The sequence below is a fragment of the Diabrotica virgifera genome, chromosome 9, assembly GCF_917563875.1.
Source record: "Diabrotica virgifera virgifera chromosome 9, PGI_DIABVI_V3a".
Taxonomy (NCBI): Eukaryota; Metazoa; Arthropoda; class Insecta; order Coleoptera; family Chrysomelidae; genus Diabrotica; species Diabrotica virgifera.
Genome location: NC_065451.1, coordinates 128,399,940 through 128,419,921, shown reverse-complemented (window position 1 = coordinate 128,419,921; position 19,982 = coordinate 128,399,940). Strand labels below are relative to the sequence as shown.

Here is a 19,982-nt window from a genome sequence, read left to right as displayed (position 1 = left end):
ACGTGCCATGAGCAAAATAAATGTTCATCTTTAAGACCAGTCACCATAATACAAGCATTGAAAACTGTTTTACACATATCTGACATTATGGGCGTCGTTACAAACTTTTCCAGGGTGGAGCAAAAATAAAAATTACCTTAATAAAAAAAACTGTATTGTAAAAACATAACAAAACACCTAATTCTAACCTAACCTAAGCGTAGCCATAAACAAAATCTGTTTTGTTTGATGCTGCTGGAAAACAAAATTTTAGAAAGTATATAGTTTCAAATGACACTAAAACCTATTATGCTGAAAATAGGAATTTTAGTTTCGCCTGTCAGAGCCAAAAATATCAATAACTGGGGAAATAATATTTTGCTTATCTGACTTAACTATTTTTCGATGTACGGAATTCTTACAAAGTCCAGACAACCTATTTTCAGTCATTGTTGATCGAAGCCATGTTTTAACGCGTATCAAAGTACTAAAGAATCGTTCAACTGAACAAGTAGTTGGTGGCATTGTTAAAAATATTTTAATGGTTTTTGCAATTGCTGGATAATATTCACAATTTTTGATTAACAACTCCATAAATTCTACATTTTCTGACATTGTCACTGGCTTCATTTTCCACATTGATACCCATGTTGAATATTCAGCCTCAAAATTTTCAATGCTATACTTTTCAGCTATGTTCTTGATATCTTTTGAGTTCAATAAAATATCCTTCTGTATGTATATCGGATGAAGTAAACTTAGAGAAAATGCAATATTGGAGTCTTCAGAAAACCTAGATTTAAGAGAAGATATTAAAGAATCTAAATAGGGATTAAATATAGATATTCTAAAATATTCTTCTGCCGATTTTCCATTAACATTGGCTCTGTGAGTTTGCCGTCCAACAAGCCTTGGAATAACAATTTCTATATTTAAATCTTTGGATGATTCTACTACAGCTTTGAATATTCCAGAAAATATAACCTCGCAGTGGTTTCGATCGTTTTGAAAGATCTCGAGTAATTTTCCAATATGTTTTTTCACAGAAAGAAGATTTACGGAAACGCCTTGCAATTTGTTTGTAATTGGCTCTAGTTGTGAAGAATAATGCGCTATTATTTTTAGACAAACCATAAAAACAGGATTTGTTATGGCATTAAACAAAATGTTTGCTTTTGTTCTCGTTTTTGAATTCATTTCCGGCTCAGATGACATCTTTTCTAAAGCAATTCCTAAGGCAAGGAACTTTTCAGAAAATAACCTTATCGCCTTGTATTTGGCTGTCCAACGCGTTTCAGACAGCAGGGGAATATTTGGTACCAAAGACCGCCTCTTGGGGCTCTCCCTGAAAAAATTGATAACTTCTTTAATGGTCCCAATCGAATTCTGTATTTGTTGAACAGAGTTCAAGTCATTTACGGCCAAATTTAATCTGTGCGAGCTGCAGTGGAAAAAACTCGCAAGCGGGTACTCATCTCTTATAATTTTTTATACCCCATTATCTTTCCCGGCCATAGTTGCGCAACCGTCAAAGCCGAGACCAACTAGTTTGTTCAAATTTAATCCATAATTTTTCAATGATGTCAGTATCATATTGGCTATTGATTTAGCGTCCATAGATATCAATTTTTCAAATCCAAGGAACTCTTCCCGAATTATATTTTGTTCATCCACAAATCGAATCCCTATGGATAACTGCTCTTGGCCAGATATATCAGCAGTTTCGTCAGCTAACACAGAAAATGCCTCTGAATTATTAGCTGCATTAATAATTTTCTCACGAATAACATGCGCACAAATATCAATAAGTGTATTTTGAGTTTGGACAGACGTATACTTCTGTTTATTATGGCAAGTTTTCAAGTGATCTTCTAAGGCCTTATCGCCGCTCTCAACTCGAAATTTCAAGAGGTCATTGAAATTTCCTTCATCTGAATGCTTTCCTCTCAGTGAAAGATCATTAGAACCACAGAAGAGAATTACTGAAATAATAGGCTCGATCTTTTTACGGTTTTCTTGTACGAGTTCCCTTTCTTGAATATTAAGCTGTTTGTAAACAGTTGGTTGTTCGCCAGAAATAATTTTGGTAAAGGAACTTGCTCGACCTGTTGATTGCTTATGCTATTTTGAATTTTGGTGTCCTTTAGCAATTTCATGGAGCTTTTTGTAATTACTAAACTCCTTGATTACAAAAGAACCTAAAAATCCTCTTTTTGTAACAGGTTTAAATAGGACGCAAAATTTGCATAAAGCACCCTTTAGTTTTGGAGAATATACCATCCATTCATAGTCGCTAAGTCACGACCTTTTAATACAACGTTTAGCGTTTACACCTACGTCGTTTTAAAGTTATATTGAGCACTTGGTACATAGGGATATTTTAGGTCATATTTTTTGTCGTGTGATATTGCCGTGTTCTCTACGAAGAAACCCAAGTCATTTTGATTTTGATAAGTTCTTCTTTCTTCAGATGAGGGTCCGGGTAACGGGATATCCAGATCTTCTGACGCCTCATATTTAAGTTTTATAGTTAAATGCAGATGTTCATTTTGACTTTCAGTATTGTCAGATTCATGGGAAGGGTGTGTTACTTTTTTAAGGAACTTCCTTATATCCATTCTCTGCAAGCAAGATACAAGAAATCACCAATCCGCAAATAGACTGTATACTGCTAGCAATGGACGTAGGTAAGAAAATTCCAGTCGGAAAATATAAATATTTTAAAACAGTTCAATTTTACTAATTATTAATTATAACTTGAAATATATTTTTAATTTTACAACAATATTCGACAGTCATAGGTATGTACATATGTCACTCGATGTTTTCAAAATTTATTAAAGCATTAAAATACATTAGGATTTTTAAAAAATAATAAAACAATAATAAAAAAAAATGTTTGTCAAATATACAATCCAAATTGATTGAATCTAACTTTCTTATGAATCATATGCTCATCTATCTTAAAATCATATGAAATGGTAAAAGTAATAATAACAGTAATTGAATGACCAATGTCGAATATACATATTTATATTATAAAATAATTTTATGCATGTATGGCACTGATATATTTACCTGTGTTAATTCCTTAGGCCTTAATCAGATTTTTTTATTAGTTTTGTTATTAAAACACTATTAAAACAAATAATAGGTTGTATTTTTGTCAATCATGCAGAAAATACGCGTTTATAATATTCGACGATGACTTATCTGAACAGCAGTCTGCAGTCAGTATACGACGTGTGCAGTAGGGTGGAACGAAAAAACTTTTTTTCTCCAAGTAGTGTGACCTAGTTGTTAAAATATGCGTAAGTGTTAACAAAAAAAGATGGAAAAATATTTTTGACCAATTTTAATATTTTGGGGTTCCTCAAGACCCTTAAATTTCGGAATTTCACCGATTTCCGATTAAATTGTCATAATAAAGACATTAATAAAAAATAGCATTTTTAAGCTGTTATAGCGGAAAAAAGGTACATTTTGTCACTCAAAATAATATATATTAAAACAAATGTTTTCTACTACCAGGGCTTCTGATTCCTCAAACATATTTAATTTTGCAAAAATTACTTCTTAATTCCTGAAGTGACGTCATCACTGGTAGCGCGCCATCGCGCCGTCTTCGCTGCGCATATCACAAGTTACTTGTATTTACTTGTTTAAGTGCTTTACGCCTGTCCTCGCAGGTGGGAAAATAATAATGGCACCTAGAAGTAAAGACAAGTGTGTTGTTTTGGACATCCAAAATTATTGAATGATAGAATGTTGCCAACGTTTAACGATGTTATGTGCCATTATTTGTTTGTACAACATGACTTAAAGGAAAAATTTGCCGGGAAGGATCCTCCTGTTAGTGAGATTTTAAAACAAACGGTGAAAAAAATTGAAGAATTTGGCATAAAGCTTCAATTCCTATAGTGAGTAAAAATCGAATATGGGACAAAATCAAAAAGTTTCACCAACGTTACAAACTTATGCAGAGAAATCTAAAGAGTAGAAAGAATACTCAGACGATTAAACTTAAAAATATAACATCCACTATTCAGTCTCAACAAGATCCCATTTCCTATCTCCCTAATTCAGAAATTGTCTCGAATTCATTCTTTATAAGACCAATCTATAAATCTGAATTGATCCAAACGATCAATAGTATCAAAAGCAAATCATCTTGTAGTACTGATGGACTATCTATAAAAATCTTCTCAAATCTCACAGATAATGTGTTAGAACTCCTCGTGTCACTAATTAATGATTCCTTTGAAAACGGTAAATTTCCAGAGTGCCTAAAGACAGCCATTATTATTCCTCTTCATAAAGGTGGCGAAAAATCTAATGCCTGCAACTATAGACCTATTGCCCTACTACCGGTACTCTCCAAAATTATTGAGAGGCTCATAAAAACCCGACTTATGTCCTTTCTCTTTGATAACAATATTTTATCACAAAATCAGTTCGGCTTCTTAACTAATAAATGTACAACTGATGCCATGTTTTCTGTACTTCACGAGGTTTACCAAGCACTAAACAATAATCTTTATACTGCCACTGTTTTCTGTGACTATTCCAAAGCTTTTGATTGTGTAAATCACAATATTTTGATTAAAAAACTTAATTACTATGGAACTCGAGGTATTTCTTTGAATTGGTTTAAATCTTACTTAGATAATAGGAAACAATTGGTTAGAGCAAATGATACTGACTCTAGTCTCAAAAACATTATATGTGGAGTACCACAAGGTTCAGTATTGGGTCCTCTACTTTTCCTGATCTTTATAAATGACATCACTAATTTAAAAATCGATGGAAAAATTTTTCTTTTTGCTGATGATACCAGTATCACTTGGAGCAACTCAACTATTGCAACTCTTCATGCAACTATAACTTCTGATCTTCTTACGATAAAAACCTGGTCTGACTCTAATTTACTCTCCTTTAACGTGGATAAAACGGTAGCATTATCATATAAAGGTGCTCTTCAACCCCTGCTTGTGAATAGCAGCCAGATCTCTACCGTTGATTCTGTAAAATTTCTTGGTATTCTTTTAGACAGCAACCTCAAATGGTCCCTTCATATCGATTTGTTAAGTAAGAAACTCGCCTCGGCCTGCTATGCCATAAGATCTGTTTCGAAGGAACTCAATTTAGCATCTTCTAAAATAACATATTTTTCTTTATTCGAGTCTCATCTTCGATATGGTCTTCCTTTTTGGGGGTCTAGTACAGCTGCCCAATTTGATGTTATTTTCAAATTACAAAAAAGAGCAATAAGATATCTGTTTGGCCTCAGAAGAACAACCCATTGCAGAAGTTACTTTAAAGATCACGAAATTTTAACCCTTCCATCTTTGTATATTTTAGAAACTGTTTGCTTAATTCGTAAACACATGCATGTCTTTCCAGCAAGGCCTCATCATGACTACTCCACCAAAAATTCAACTTTTGATGTCTATTTACCGATCCCGTCTTCTGAGTTAGTAAAGAAATCTATACTATATTCCAGCGGCGGCTCGTGGGTCAATCTTCAGGGGGGTCATTTTGGTTTGAAAACTTCAAACTGTTGATTTTTTAAAGTATTTAAAAGATCTTTTAGCATTTATATTTTAGATAAAAAATACAGACTTAGATAAAACTCAATACTATTTACCCTAGTTTTCCGAAAATTAAATTTGTCTTTTTTTAGAGTAAATCTTTTAAAAAATATAGGAAAAATGGTATGAACAGGTTATTGACTGATATATAGATAGGAATATTTATAGTATAATAAATTGTAAATTTATTAAAACGAAACTTACTTTAAATATTTTTATATTTTAAGTCAATTCTTCTATCCTTTAGTTCTGCAAAATAGTCTATGACCTTCTCATTGAAATTTGGAATGCTCTTGACAAGCGTTTTCTCGATGCTCAGCATAGACAAGGCACTAAGTCTAGGTTGTCCCATCGTATTACGCAGGAATGTTTTTACTCTTTTTAAAGTAGAAAAACATCTCTCACTTTCCACGGTTGTCATAGGGAGTGTGCACAAAATATTTAATAACTTCACTGCTTCAGAAAATGTTTCAGACAAATTCATGTTAATAAAAAGCTGAAGTATGGCTACTGCACCAGCACTATTGCGAAAATCCTCACGACAATATAAGACTTCAAGTTCCGATTTTAGTTTGGAAATATTCACTGTGGGATAATTAGCCGTCACCATTTTTAAAATATTTTGCGGAAAGTTGGTAGTGTATGCTTCAAATTTCTCTATGTAGAATAACTGTGAAATCATGAGATGATCATTGAAACTAAACCTGTGATTTATTTCAGATATAATAATATCACAAATTTCAAGTGCAGTTCGTCGCTTTGGATCCTCTGCAGTAGTTTTTCTTTTTTTTGCTGTTGATGTGCTTGGTACTTCTGATTCCAAAATAGTATTTCTAATTATTTGGATATTGTTGTTAAAAGACAGGATACAATTTTTGACAGATATAACATCAATGTCTCGCATTTGCAATTGTTTAAACAATATATCAACATGGGGCATTATTTTATGGAAAAAATTTAACCAAAATAAAAAATGCTCATCTTCCAAATGTCTTTTTAAACCAGTTGCTTGATTTATATTGTTACCATCTTGCTCCTCATCAATAATTTCCTCTAAGCAAGATTTTAAATCATCTTTATAAGTGTATACAATTTCAACACATTTTGTATTGAAAGCCCATCGAGTAGGCGCAGCTTTAGGTAGCCTTACTTTAACCACTCTATCCAGAACCATCGTACGTTTTGGAGATCGGCCGAAAAAGGACGAAAATCCGTGTAAATTTGCAAAAAATATTTTTATCGGTTTGTGTTGACTCGCCGCTTTTTGGAGGATAAGATTAAATTGATGGGCATAGCAGTGAATGAAGTGTGCATTTGGGTATATTTCTTTAATTTTTGTTTGTACTCCTCCCAGTTTACCGCTCATGACTGATGCACCATCGTAACTTTGGGCAATCAATTTTTCAGGTGCTTCATTAATTTTTAATAATTGAAGTTCTTCCAATATTACATTAGTTAAATGTTGTGCTGTAGTACCTAGGGGGTTAACAAATTTCCAAAATCTTTCATGTACAATACCAGTTAATACATATCGCAATATGATAATCATCTGCGTTTTATTGGAGCTGTCTGTGGTCTCATCTACTTGAATGGCCACAAAATTTGTCTGGCCAATCTCCTTCATGATATGAGTATGCACAATGGCTAACATTGATTCTAAAATATCGTTCTGAATTGTTTTCGATGTTCCTTTAAATACTGTACTTTTTTCAATGTGTTCTTTAAACATTAAATCCAGTTCAGAAACAAAATCGATAAGGCCCAGAAAAATTCCACGATTATTGGAGCTGTCACTTTCGTCATGACCGCGCAATGCAATTTCGAAAACTCCACAAAATTTTACACAGTCGATTAGTTTGTTTAAAATATACCTATTTTTAGATACCAATTCATTAAAGTCATGCACAGATTTACGATATACACTATCAAGTTGCTGTCTTATGTTAACACGTCCTAAACTTGCGTAACTCATTGATGAATTTATATGAGTAGTTGAAGAGGCATGTTTTGTAATTTTCACTTTTAAATGCTTAATGTCAGTTACTCCATTTTTCGCCCATACAGCGTCATTCGAAAACAGTAAACACGGATAGCAAAAAAATGCATTTCTCACACTGCAGCCACAAATCCAATCACACAAATTGTACATTGATTCTTTAAAATATCTTTGAATGTCCTTACCCCTATCCTTTGTTGTTTGTTTTAAATTCATGTTTGGTTTTGGTCGACCACTTTCTTTTTTCTCAAGCCGCCGTTCATAATTTAGTGTTCCAGCAGATTTTAAGGCAATTATTTCGTCAACAACACTCATCTTGTTTTTGTTACAATCACAAAAAAATCCAACAAAACAAAATAAATTACGCAAATACGCCGCGATCGATATAGACCTGCCGTGAAGTGCGGTCAGCAGACGGTAACTAACTAAACGTGAGGCCGTCGACTCTACTAGAGGTATACGACGGAAAGGTCACTCCCACTCTCGCCCACGAAATTGCTATCTGCCGTCTCTTTTCTATTTTACATGCATTTGTCCATAAGCCATAAGAACTGTATATAGACAATTTAAAATACGGCCCAGCCACGGGCTTGTGTATAGCGCGAGGCGCGACGTTATTATATCTATTATATTTGTTTTGCCAATGCAGACTGCTGAGAGAGAATTTTATATTTCAGAGTGAAGTTTTAGATAAAAGATATTTTTAATAAAATTGGTATTTTTATGAGATTATTTTAGGGGGGTCATTGACCAATTGACCCTAAGGAGGAGCCGCGCTTGCTATATTCCGCAAAAAAACTATACAACCATCTCCCTTTACAACTTAAATCTGCAACATCCTTTCTCAAGTTCCGTAAAATGACAAAAGCTCATTTATCTAAAAGACCATATTATTCAGTAGAAGAGTTTCTTAATGACTAACTAAGAAATCACAGTAATGTACAAGTAACTAAAGTGTATTTATCTATATTTGGGTGTCACATACAGCAGCTTAAACTTATTAGTTCCTTTGTTTGTGTTTTATTATATTATGTTGTAGGTTCAATTTTGCAATTTATAGTAATTTTGCAATATATTGGTTTTTGTTTTTTTACTTCACTTTTTTTTAACTTGTTTATATATTTTTTTTTATTGACGATTTATCTAATTTTATAAAATTGTATTTGTTATTGTTATTGTTATGTATATCTTTTTCGTGAATCTATGTTAAGCTTTGTCCATAAAATTGTATAATTTTCAGTGACAATAAAGCATATTTCTATTCTATTCTATTCTAAATTAGAGTCATTTAAAGAAGAGGCCTCTAAGTTATTTGATATAGCCGCTTGCAAGTGCGAGTTCCAAACATGTAAGTGTGAAAAATCAAAAAAGGTACCCCAAAGAGAACAAAACTTTCTTGCTGACCAAAGAACTAAGAGACTAATGGCTATTGGAACAGTAGACATAAAAGTTAGTACAAATATTGCAAAAAATCAGATCAGAAAAACTTGTTTCTTTAAAGAAGAAGATTCAAAACCTGGATGTAGTTATTTAGATGTACAGGAAAACTTTTTAGAATTCAGTTCTAGTGGTGAAGATAATGAAGAGGACGACGTTGAATTTGACAGCAGTTTTGTTAAATCTCTAGGTAAGTTTACCCTCGATTTTACCAAACCATGTGTAAAAACATTGATATTGATTTTATTGTTTAGGTGAAACAAAATCAAAAACGACGACCTTAACAAGAAGAAATCTGAAATTTGAATCGGTAGCCTCTACCCTTAGTCAAGAAGAGGAAGACGATATTCCTGGTAAAAGATCAGATCCAGGTCCAGATGATGTTTTGGGTAAGTTTAGTATATAATTTTTTGAATCATGTACCTAAGTAAAAACATGAAAACTTTTCTTTTTTAGACAAATCAAATCTGAAAAATAAAAGTTTATCACAAATGAGACTAAAGTTACTATCAGTGGCACTTGCATGTGACAGAACTGGGGTGTCCGATCGTGCAGCAGCTATAATAGTTAATGCTGTTTTGGAAGACACGGGTGTTATATCAAAAGGAAATGCCACAATGACAATAGATAGAATGAAAATCAGAAGAGCCCGAACATCACAACGAGAACTTTGTATGGCCAAACCCACGGAAAAACCTGCTATTATAGGATTATTCTTTGACGGCAGAAAGGATCGAACACAAATTTATGAAACAACTGCAAATAAACGCCGGTGTATTACAGAAGAACATATATCTCTTCTTAGTGAACCAGGTTCTCAATATATAGGACACGCCGTTCCAGAAGGTGATTCAGCATTAAATATCAAATTATCAATTATACTTTATTTACGCCAGAATTTTAATTTAAATGACTTAGTTGCTGTTGGATCAGATGGAACGGTAGTAAATACAGGAGCAAAGAACGGGGTAATTCGTTTGTTAGAGAAAGAACTAAACCGTCCCCTGCAGTGGCTTATTTGCTTATTTCATTTTAATGAGCTTCTCCTGCGACATTGTTTAAAGAAGTTGATGGCGAAACTTCAGGTCCTTGCGGACACAAAGGTTCAATTGGGAAAAAACTGGAATCCTGCGAAAATCTTCCAGTAAAACAGTATAAAAGAATAGAATCAGATCTACCACAGCTGGATCGCAACGGGTCTGATTTAAATACTGATCAACAGTATTTGTTGGACATAGTGCAATCAGTTGAAACTGGTAACGTATCTGCTTCTTTGGCTTCAAGAAATCCAGGGAAACTGTCACATGCTAGATGGCTTACAACAGCTAACCGAATTATGAGGCTTTACGTAGCAACCGAAGTTCCAGATGAAAGTCTTTTTCTGTTGGAAACTTATATTTCCAAAGTCTATGCCCCCTTTTGGTTCAGAGTGAAACTTCGGCCATCATGTACTGACGGATCAAGACACTTATTCCAAATAATCAAAGAATGTAGCACACTATCTGAAATGGTTAAAAAAATTATATATCCCGTTATCCAACGTAATGCATTTTTCGCTCATCCGGAGAATATATTGTTGTCAATGCTTACGGATGAAGATCTGAAATACAAAGAACTTGGCATACGACGTATTCTAAAGGCGAGGAGTGAACGTAGACAAACTATACGGGAGTTTAATATCCATGCTACGTTTTGATGCCGACCATTATTCGGAGATGATATCTTGGTACAAAGTAAGTGCTACTGAACCACCAATGACAATGAAGATGGATATTAATCTTGATTTAATATCTAGTATAAATACTTCTGATTTTCCATTATTACCTTGTAATACTCAAGCAGTAGAACGTTGCGTTCGCTTAGTAACTGAAGCGTCAGCTGCAAGTGCGCCCACAGGATATTTCCTCAGGGGGGCAAAGGGTATTGAAACAAAAAATACAAGAAAAATTGTTTTGCTGTTTAAAACGCAACACGGTTAGTGTCAGTAAAATGTTACTTAAATAATAATTGAATTCTTCTGGTGTCCATCGCAAATAAATCAATTACTTTCTGCATGAAGTTTTCTTTATTTTCTTTTATTTTTCTTCTGTGTACAGATAACAGGCATAGCCCACTTAGACGATTGTTCGACATCGTATTCCTTATCCAGGTCTTCACACGTTTGAGAGTGCTGTAAAAAAGTATCGAGGTTGTTATCTTGTAATGTAAGTTTTAGAAGAACTGAAACACATGGATAAGAATATAACGTAATAAAATTATAGTTAGTTACCTGAATGATCGCTCGATGGTGCAAGTTGTTGGTGGCAGACAAAGAGCTATTTGGATGGCTTTTGCTACTGACGGCAAAAAGCAGGCATGCTCATGCTCAAGAACCTCTATTAAGTTCAGTTTTTCCAAGGCTTTGGCATCTATCTCCGTGTTTTTCCAAAGGTCGAACCACAGAATTGATTGCTCCTTAAAGTTGTCTAACAATTCACAATACGTGCTGTTTATATTGTTAATAGACTTTTCAAAATCTTCCTTAGAAAGATCTTTCATGATTTTAGGGTGCAGATTGAAAATTTCAAATGATGGTTTGTTTCTATCTGAAAACCTATCTCTCAACGATTGAACCAAAGAATCCAAATAAGGCAAGAAAATGGACTTTCTATAGTATTCGTTGATAGTCTGGGTAGAGTGATTTGGTCTGTGAACCTGTCTCGGAGCAACACTAGGACATGTGAGCTCGATTCCAAGCTTTTTTGCTGTTGTTTCAACATTTGCCATAATGTTATCAAACTCTTTTTCTCCATTTTGTCGGTCTGAACTGAATAGCTCAGTAACCTTCTGAATGTGTTTTGATATCTTCAAAATATCTACACTGACACCTTGTAACATTTGCGTAACGATTTCTAACTTGGCAGAGTATTTGGCAATCACATGTAGACATATCACAAATGCTGTATTTGTAACTGCGCAATGAAGCTGGAAAGCTTTCTGCCTTGTGTCACGGTTACCTTCAGTCGATAGAGTCTGAAGTGCTTCAGCGATGCTAACAAACTGCTCACTAAACTTTCGAATTGCTTTATATTTTTCGGTCCATCTGGTTTCAGAATAAGACCAAATGGATAATTTAGTTGCATTGAAAAATATTTTTAAAACCTTTTAGAGAAGTAAAAAATTCATCTAAGTTAATTAAAATTTGTAGATTAAAATACCTACCTTGCACAGTTGAATATCTCAACTGCGATACAGGAATAACTTATTTTCTTAAAGTAGGAAGGGTACTTATAAAAAATGTTATTAGTTCAAGCACAATTTCTGAAATAAATATTGTAATTGTACTTCATAGACGCAAATGATGTTATTTTAATTCATAAAAAAGTATTTTTTACCTTTACACACAATAGATAACTACCTCGTAAAAATAAGCCTATTTTATTTAAGGTCAAGTGAGAAATAAAGTATATTATATAATACTTACACGTTGCACAAAAAAACACTTTTAACACGTTAATATAAGTTCTATGAATAACAGTATATAAATTGTGAGCACTACCGTACTACTAGACGTATCAGATCGGCCGTTCAGCCCACCTATTTCATTTCTCAACTGGATAAGCCTAGACCGGACATCATCAGTGCATGCGGCATGCGCACCGAAAACGATGCGGTTCCATCCAAACATATGCGTCTCAGTCAGAAGGGATAAGGGATTGAGAAAAAATACATTTAAACTGGCATATCTCGTGAGCGATTATGATTAATATGGAATTTATTTTATAATATAAAGTAAGAGAGAGCTAAATATTTTTTACACGCTTTCGCCAAATTCTCAGGGGGTCGATGGCCCCACCTGGCCCCTCCCTGGGGGCGCCCTTGGTCAGCTGCAGTGTGTGGTCAGAGTACTCGCGATGGGTTTATTAAAAACAGGATTCAGTCAAGACAAATGTTGACATATTTTGAAAAAAAAAATCTGACTACTGTAAAAATAGAGATGAATAATGTTAATCTGTTTAGTTACCTAATAGATCATTTTTGAGTTATCGTTTTATTCTGAACTTAAAGTTAATAAAAATGTTATTTAACTAAATACCGTCTTTTTGTTCCAGTTTGTCATTTTTCAGGTCACTTGAGGATGCATTAAATGTTAAAATTTCAATTTAAGAATTGTTAGGTTATTTCCTATAACCTTAAGCAGCATAATAAAATATGTGTCATGCATGTCTTACATGAATTTAAAAAATAATAAAAATTATCTTAGAGGCTGAAAGTTCATATATTCTAAAATATGTCATCCTCTTGAGGAACCTCAAGATATAAAGTCACCTGTTTTATTTTTTGTATACTTGGTTTTGATTGTAAGAAGCATATTTTTCCAACTATGACACAACGCTATTCAACTTTTTTTTATTTTCGTTAATTTTCGTTCCACTCTAGTGTGCAGTAGAGTACATTAAGAACAAGAAGCATTATTAGTGATCTATGATGCAATGCTGCGCTACGAAGTGCGACCGTTAGGAGTTTCTTGAGTGTTCTTTGGTTACAACGTTGCGACGTTGCCATCTTTTACCAAATGTCTTAAAAACATTTTCGAAACAGTTTTTTGTTTTTTTTATTACCTCTTGCAAGGGGGGCATTTGCTCCCCCTTGCCCCCTAAAACGACGCCCATGTCTGACATAAATATTTCACATGTCATTGCACCTGTAATTAAAACAAAGCTATTTAAGATTTAAACTATTTTGTATGTTAAATAAAAATATGTTTATATAATTTTCTGTTAAATATTAAACATTTGGTGTTAATTTTTTTGTCTTGTAAAAACAATTTTACTAATATAAAGCTATGGAGAAAGTGTAATAATCGAGCATCCTACATATAATTTAGTACATATTTATCAATACATTTACAAACTGCTTGCTTTATGTACGAGAAAAATAAACATTCAGTCATTTTGTCTTTTCTGTTGGAAAACATCTCAGCTACAGGAAACCCATGATGAACTTTATAAATTACCATTAATGTAGTTAGTTCGACGTCATATGCATTCAGATCATGTGTACATACCAACAATGCTTATTATAGTTGGAAAATTATTGATCATTCGTTTTTGAAATAGATTCATAATAATTAAACAAATCATTATTTTTGATAGTAGCATGTTCCTGATCTTGATTTTAAGAAAATAAAACGGGATTTTCATCTATACATTCACATGATTTCACCCACAAATCTACTGAGAATGAATCATTTAATTTCCATCCTTGATTTCAATTCCAAAACTAACTATAATATTACTTATATCTTAAGATGTAAGTAGGTCAACTCTTTTAAGATATGGTCTGATTTTTTTCCATTTGCTTCTACACATTGTGTCGTTGCTTCTCGGATAGTATCGTCGAAACGCAGGTTCTGAAGTATCATTCGGCACGGATAGTTTGTTACAGTCTGTTAAATTATTAGTCATAAGTAAATAGCGGTCAATCTGGTCAATCGTTGAATCATCAAATTTTTACAATCAACATTTCCTAACCGGGCAAGTATGTATTTATTTAAAAAAATCTAATAAAGAAACATATAAACAAAACACATTCAAACGGAGACCTCGTAGTATTACTTGGTGTCCCCGTCAGGGGCAGGTTCAGCTCCCTCCTCCTCCTTGTCGCTTCCGGGGTCGGCTGTGGAGGAAGATACCCCTCCTGGTGAAGAGGAAGATCGACGAAGAAGCAGGCACCACTCTTTGGGGGCGGGCGGCACGGGCACGGGAGGCTCTACGACCCCTAGTTGTACCAGTCGGTGCAGCAGTAGCAGTTGGTGCCGGAGTCGGTGCGTCACTTGGAGGTGTATTATTACTCGTATTGTTATTATCACTCATATTTGTTTTATAAATACAACATTTATTAGTTGAAGGACAACTTTATAAATACAACTTTTACAACAATTTATTGAAAATACAACTTGTATTCATCAATTATTGCTTTTGGCTTGTGTTCAATTCAATTTCAAATGTAATTGTAAACAAATGTTTAAAATTACGCCCACTCAGCGTTGCCTTCCAACCTGAAATTTCTAAAATCGATAAAAATCGATTAATTAAAAAAATAGGCGGCAAAAAAATGTGATTTATTTAATAAAAAAGATACAGAACAGATATAATTAAGTTACAAAAAAAGTTAAAATGATAGTACATTCTAATTTAAGGCTATATAAGTGCATTTTAGTAATAACTTCTTGAATGTTTTCTAAAGCAGTACGCCCATTTTAAAAAATTATGAGCAGAAGTATTTTTGAAATATTGTCCAAAAATTTTAACGCCTTGATCAGCACACATATATTTTATATCATTTTTCATTGTTGAAAGAAAACGTTCTTCAGATGTATGATGTTGCAAAGTTTTTAATATTTTACATGTGGAATCTCTCTTTAATAGCTATCTTATTCAAATTACTTTGCCAAGCCCTGTCTACGTGCCATGAGCAAAATAAATGTTCATCTTTAAGACCAATCACCATAATACAAGCATTGAAAACTGTTTTACACATATCTGACATAAATATTTCACATGGAATTGCATCTGTAATTAAAACAAAGATATTTAAGATTTCAACTATTTTGTATGTTAAATAAAAATATGTTTATATAATTTTCTTTTAAATATTAAACATTTGGTGTTAATTTTTTTTGTCTTGTAAAAACAATTTTACTAAGATAAAGCTGTGGAGAAACTGTAGTAATCGAGCATCCTACACATAATTTTGTACACATTTTTCAATACACTTACAAATTGCTTGCTTGATGTACGAGAAAGATATACATTCAAGCATTTTATCTTTTCTGTTGGAAAACATTTCCGCTACAGGAAACCCATGATGAACTTTATCAATTACTATTAATGTAGTTAGTTCGAAGTCATATGCATTCAGATCATGTGTACATACCATCAATGCTTATTACAGTTAGAAACTTATTGATAATTTGTTTTTGAAATGGATTCATATTAATTAAACAAATCATTATTTTTGATAGTAGCATGTACCTGATCTTGATAAAAAAAAAATAAAACGGGATTTTCATATATACATTCGCATGCTTTCACCCACAAATCTACTGAGAATGCATGATTTAATTTACATCCTTGATTTCAATTCCAAAACTAACTATAATATTACTTATATCTTAAGATGTAAGTAGGTCAACTCTTTTAAGATATAGTCTGATTTTTTTCCATTTTGCTTCTACAGATCGTGTCGTTGCTTCTGGGATAGTATCGTCGAAACGCAGGTTCTGAAGTATCATTCGGCACTGATAGTTTGTTATAGTCTGTTAAATTTTTAGACATAAGTAAATAACGGTCAATCTGATCAATCATTGAATCATCAAATTTTTATAATCAGCATTTCCTAACCGGGCAAGTATGTATTTGTTTAAAAAAAACTAATAAAGAAACGTATAAACAAAACGCATTCAAACGGAGATCTCGTAGTATTACTGGGTGTCCCCGTCAGGGGCAGGTTCAGCTCCCTCCTCCTCGTCGCTTTCCGGGGTCGGCTGTGGAGGAACATACCCCTCCTGATGAAGAGGAAGATCGACGAAGGAAGACGACGAAGAAGCAGGCACCACTCTTTGGGGGCGGGCAGCACCGGCACGGGAGGCTCTACGACCCCTAGTTCACACACTCCGCCGTCTCTTTCTCTTGCTGCCAAGACGGCCTCCAAGGCTCTTCTAAGCTCGTCAGGGTCAACCCCACCACGCCTAGTCAAGTGTTGACTGGGGGGCAGTCTTCGAGCCTTAGTCGGTGCAGCAGTAGCAGTCGGTGCCGTAGTTGGTGCCTCACTTGGAGGTGTATGATCACTCGTATTGTTATTATCACTCATATTTGTTTTATAAATACAACTTTTATTAGTTGAAAGACAACTTTATAAATACAAATTGACAACAATTTATTGAAAATACAACTTGTATTCATCAATTATTGATTTTGGGTTGTGTTCAATTCAAATTCAAATTTCATATGTAATTGTAAACAAATGTTTAAAATTACGCCCACTCAGCGTTGCCTGCCAACCTAAAATTTCTGAAATCGATTAAAATCGATTAATCAAAAAAAAATAGGCGGCAAATTAAAAAAAATGTGATTTATTTAATAAAAAAGATACAGAACAGATATAATTAAGTTACAAAAAAGTTAAAATAATAGTACATTCTAATTTAAGGCTGTATAAGTGCATTTTAGTATTAACTTCTTGAATGTTTTCTAAAGCAGTACGCCCATTTTAAAAAATTATGAGCAGAAGTATTTTTGAAATATTGTCCAAAAATTTTAACGCATTGATCACCACACATATATTTTATAGCATTTTTCATTGCTGAAAGAAAATGTTCTTCAGATGTATGATGTTGCAAAGTTTTTAATATTTTACATGTGGAATCTCTCTTTTCTTTAATAGCTATCTTATTCAAATTACTTTGCCAATCCCTGTCTACGTGCCATGAGCAAAATAAATGTTCATCTTTAAGAACAATCACCATAATACAAGAATTTAAAACTGTTTTACACATATCTGACATAAATGTTTCACATGGAATTGCACCTGTAATTAAAACAAAGATATTTAAGATTTTAACTATTTTGTATGTTAAATAAAAATATATTTATATAATTTTCTGTTAAATATTAAACATTTGGTGTTAATTTTTTTTGTCTTGTAAAAACAATTTTACTAAGATAAAGCTGTGGAGAAACTGTGATAATCGAGCATCCTACACATAATTTAGTACACATTTTTTAATACACTTACAAATTGCTTGCTTGATGTACGAGAAAAATATACATTCAATCATTTTATCTTTTCTGTTGGAAAACATTTCAGCTACAGGAAACCCATGATAAACTTTATCAATTACCATTAATGTAGTTAGTTCGAAGTCATATGCATTCAGATCATGTGCATATACCATTAATGCTTGTTATAGTTGGAAACTTATTGATAATTTGTTTTTGAAATGGATTCATAATAATTAAACAAATCATTATTTTTGATAGTGGCATGTACCTGATCTTGATTAAAAAAAAAATAAAACGGGATTTTCATCTATACATTCACATGCTTTCACCCACAAATCTACTGAGAATGGATGATTTAATTTCCATCCTTGATTTCAATTCCAAAACTAACTATAATATTACTTATATCTTAAGATGTAAGTAGGTCAACTCTTTTAAGATATAGTCTGATTTTTTTCCATTTGCTTCTACAGATCGTGTCGTTGCTTCTGGGATAGTATCGTCGAAACGCAGGTTCTGAAGTATCATTCGGCACTGATAGTTTGTTATAGTCTGTTAAATTATTAGTCATAAGTAAATAGCGGTCAATCTGATCAATCATTGAATCATCAAATTTTTATAATCAGCATTTCCTAACCGGGTAAGTATGTATTTATTAAAAAAACTAATAAGGAAACGTATAAACAAAACACATTCAAACGGAGATCTCGTAGTATTACTGGGTGTCTCCGTCAGGGGCAGGTTCAGCTCCCTCCTCCTTCTCGTCGCTTTCCGGGGTCGGCTGTGGAGGAACATACCCCTCCCGATGAAGAGGAAGATCGACGAAGGAAGACGGCGAAGAAGCAGGCACCACTCTTTGGGCGCGGGCTGCCCGGGCACGGGCACTTGAGCCTCAACGACCCCTAGTTGTACCCTCTCCGTCTTCTCTTTTACTTGCTGCCAAGACGGCCGCCAAGGCTCTTCTAAGCTCGTCAGGGTCAACCCCACCACACCTAGTCAAGTGTTGACTGGGGGGCAGTCTTCGAGCCTCTTTTGCAATTAAGCTGATATTGTCAGCTCTCATTCGGGGGAAAATTCCTTATTTAATAAGTCATCAAATTTGGATAATTTTCCTAAAAACAATGTTATTTGTACTTTACTTTGGGCCGCTTGTCTGGAATTATTAGGCTTGGAGATTTCCGAATATTACTTAATATTGCGATATAAAGATTTTCGTTTATAAAAGCTCAAAAAATATGAACAGGATAAGAAATCTTTTTTTTTAGGAAGAATCCTTACTTTTGATCCGTTTAACAGGTCTTATAGATTCTTGAGTTCTATTAGGGATAAAATTACTCTGCCTGTTTATTATACCAATTACTTTACGCCTTTTCTTGGACACCTTCCCAAATCTTCTGAAAACTATTCCGACATTCTAACATTTAACGATTGAAGTCCATGTTTAGTTTTCCAGTATACATGTTGAATATAACAGCTTTAATGCTAGTCCATTTCTTATCACCAAAATCTTCTGGATACTTTTCCATCAACTCCAAAACTTCAACTCGTTTAGGGGTCTTTTTTCCCTAATATGATAAGCAAAATATTCTGATAAATTTTGCTTCTGTTTGGTTGACCAAACGGTTCTAATTATAGGTTTTCTTATTTTTTTAAGCTTTTCCTTATCTGATGTTGATGGAACTTCGTTATTTAGTTTATCAGAGGTTAATGGAGTTGTGTTATCTAAATAGTCTTCATCAAATTCTATTTTTTTATAAAAAATTCCTTGTGGTTCTTCCTTGGCAAGTACATCTAAATTTAGGTCAATATCGTCTAACTTTATTCCCTTGTACTGTTCTATTCCACCTTCTTTCATCAACAGTAATAGTTTTGACACTTTAGCAGTTTGGATCATATTATCTGGAAGCCTATAAACATCGCAATGTGTTTTTAGGGTATGACCCATAAACTGTGACAACTGCTCTAGATCTTTTTCTCCAAACTGGAGTAATTGAGTAATAGCCGCTAATTAGATGCTTTCTCAATTTAGTCGCGGTTATAGTTTGTGGATTTTTCACTCCACATTTAAAAGCATATTTATTGATAACTTTTGTTCCGTCTATAAAGCTTTTTCCACTGGTGTAAAATACATAAGGATTTTCTTCTGCAGAATCTGCTCTTATTAATAGCAGATATTTAAAATGCTTTTACATGAGGAGAGATACCGAAATTGGA

General features: G+C 33.5%; 2 protein-coding genes across 2 annotated transcripts; both read right to left on the bottom strand.

Moving 5' to 3' along the window:
* Positions 1–306: 306 nt before the first annotated feature.
* Positions 307–2,597, bottom strand: LOC126891351 (uncharacterized). The gene is made up of 2 exons (XM_050660529.1): positions 2,317–2,597; positions 307–1,324 (listed from the first exon to the last, which is right to left on the bottom strand). Exons 1-2 carry the CDS (start codon positions 2,595–2,597, stop codon positions 307–309), a joined length of 1,299 nt encoding a protein of 432 aa, XP_050516486.1.
* Positions 2,598–10,939: 8,342 nt separating this feature from the next.
* On the bottom strand, positions 10,940–11,594 carry LOC126892690 (uncharacterized). Its single transcript, XM_050662325.1, has 2 exons — positions 11,273–11,594; positions 10,940–11,173 (listed from the first exon to the last, which is right to left on the bottom strand). Exons 1-2 carry the CDS (start codon positions 11,539–11,541, stop codon positions 10,996–10,998), a joined length of 447 nt encoding a protein of 148 aa, XP_050518282.1. The 5' UTR covers positions 11,542–11,594; the 3' UTR covers positions 10,940–10,995.
* Between the last annotated feature and the right edge of the window lie 8,388 nt (positions 11,595–19,982).

Coding starts and splice junctions, on each gene's coding strand:
- LOC126891351 (XM_050660529.1), bottom strand. CDS start 2,597: ATGGATATAAGGAAGTTCCTTAAAAAAGTAACACACCCTTCCCATGAA. Junction 1,325..2,316: donor CAATATAACTTTAAAACGAC/GTAGGTGTAAAC, acceptor CAATTTTTTCAG/GGAGAGCCCCAAGAGGCGGT.
- LOC126892690 (XM_050662325.1), bottom strand. CDS start 11,541: ATGAAAGATCTTTCTAAGGAAGATTTTGAAAAGTCTATTAACAATATA. Junction 11,174..11,272: donor ACCATCGAGCGATCATTCAG/GTAACTAACTAT, acceptor ACTTTTTTACAG/CACTCTCAAACGTGTGAAGA.